Below are 1,434 nucleotides of genomic sequence, written 5' to 3'. Positions count from 1 at the left end.
TGGGCGGTCGTCGGAGATCTTTCGAGGCGTGTTAGTCCAACAAGAGCTGACACTCGGCACGCCGCGGCAGAGCCCAAACCACGAGTGTCTGACGGCTCTGGCTTCCGCCAAACTCCGACCACACTAAATAAGCGTAGACTGCTAGTATGTCGACCACTCAGGTCCGTATAACTAATAATACCGTAGGATTATCCTCTCCTATGTGGGTTCTACCGATAGATAGAGTAAGAGTTGTGCAGAGATCTCCCAGAAGCACGCGAGATTTCTTAGTGAGAGCGTGGGCGTTCCCTCGCCAGGCATGACATCTTCAGGTCGTGTCAAGTAAATCTCCACGAGAGGATAGAGGTCTCTCTTCCGCCGGAACTACTTGGAAATCTTACGTGGTTGACAAGCCTCGAGGGTATATAATAAGGTAACAAAAAAAACTCGCTATGGTTCTCCCGTAGATCCGGTCCTCTCGAGCCGATGCTGGCCGCGAAGCGACCCCAGATTACTCCCTATAAGTCCATGTCATTAATTACGAGCAGACTAGGCTAGTCAGAATTTTAGAGAAACTGAAGAGGTTGAAATATACCAGTGAGGGTGCTTCGAGGTTCCATCAAGGCCCGGGGATAGCAGCTTAACTCCAAACACAAAAAGCCCACTCCGAGGCTTAGGTGTAGGGGCGAACAGCCCTAAAGGATGGGTTAAGCTACTAGGAATCTACGAATCTTCGCACTCAACCTTTGCTAATTTTTTAGCAAGGGAAATTTCAGGCTGGTATGCTCCCTGTTAAAAGTCCCCCAGCCAGACTATGCTGGTCTAGTCCCTGTTTACTCCTATCTACTCTTATAATAATGAAATTAATATAGGTATTTGCCAAAGTTTTCCATGGTCAGTTTCTTTAACCGACCCTTTTTCTTTTTCAGGTGTTTCAATACATCAGCCTCAGCTATAAAGTGGAATGGCCTCTCAACATTGTTCTCACGCCCGAGGCGTTGACCAATTACGACAAGGTGTTCGTATTCCTCATGCAAGTACAACAGGTGTCTCACACTTTGCAGGAGGTGTTCGTCTACCTCAAACTGAGGAGGAAATTCGAGATGAACAATTTGTATATTTATAGACAGGTGAGTATTTACCTCCCACCTGATTTTTTTTCTCTCCAGATATCCTGTAGGCAATGTAATTTAAATAATAAGAGTGTGCCCACTACACACGACACGATTTTGTCCGAACGAGATCAAGAGCTGGGAACGGGCTCTTAGTTAAATTCCGATGTACGTGCATAAAGGGCCTCAAGGTCAGGGTGGCGTTTGATGAGTCAGGGTGGTTTTTCAAGGCCTTTACGGATTGACTGTTAACTGATATTTTTAGTTTCGGACAAATTTTACAATTTATCTAGCCTTAGGACCAGCATGCAAATATGATGTACTAGTGGTTGTACTGGATCAG

The 1,434-nt window shown here is 45.8% G+C and overlaps 1 protein-coding gene across 1 annotated transcript in view; it reads left to right on the top strand.

The window, feature by feature from the left end:
* Positions 1-1,109, top strand: part of LOC103522683 (gamma-tubulin complex component 6) — a gene marked incomplete at its 3' end in the record, with an annotated part of 11,782 nt that extends 10,673 nt beyond the window's left edge. The window contains exon 4 of the mRNA XM_008487779.3: positions 909-1,109. Within this exon, the coding sequence (XP_008486001.1) occupies positions 909-1,109 (201 nt within the window). The remainder of the gene's footprint in view (positions 1-908) is intronic.
* Positions 1,110-1,434: the final 325 nt, after the last annotated feature.

This window comes from Diaphorina citri, unplaced genomic scaffold (assembly GCF_000475195.1).
Source record: "Diaphorina citri unplaced genomic scaffold, Diaci psyllid genome assembly version 1.1 scaffold10252, whole genome shotgun sequence".
NCBI classification, from domain to species: Eukaryota; Metazoa; Arthropoda; class Insecta; order Hemiptera; family Psyllidae; genus Diaphorina; species Diaphorina citri.
This window is presented reverse-complemented; position numbering and strand designations above follow the sequence as displayed.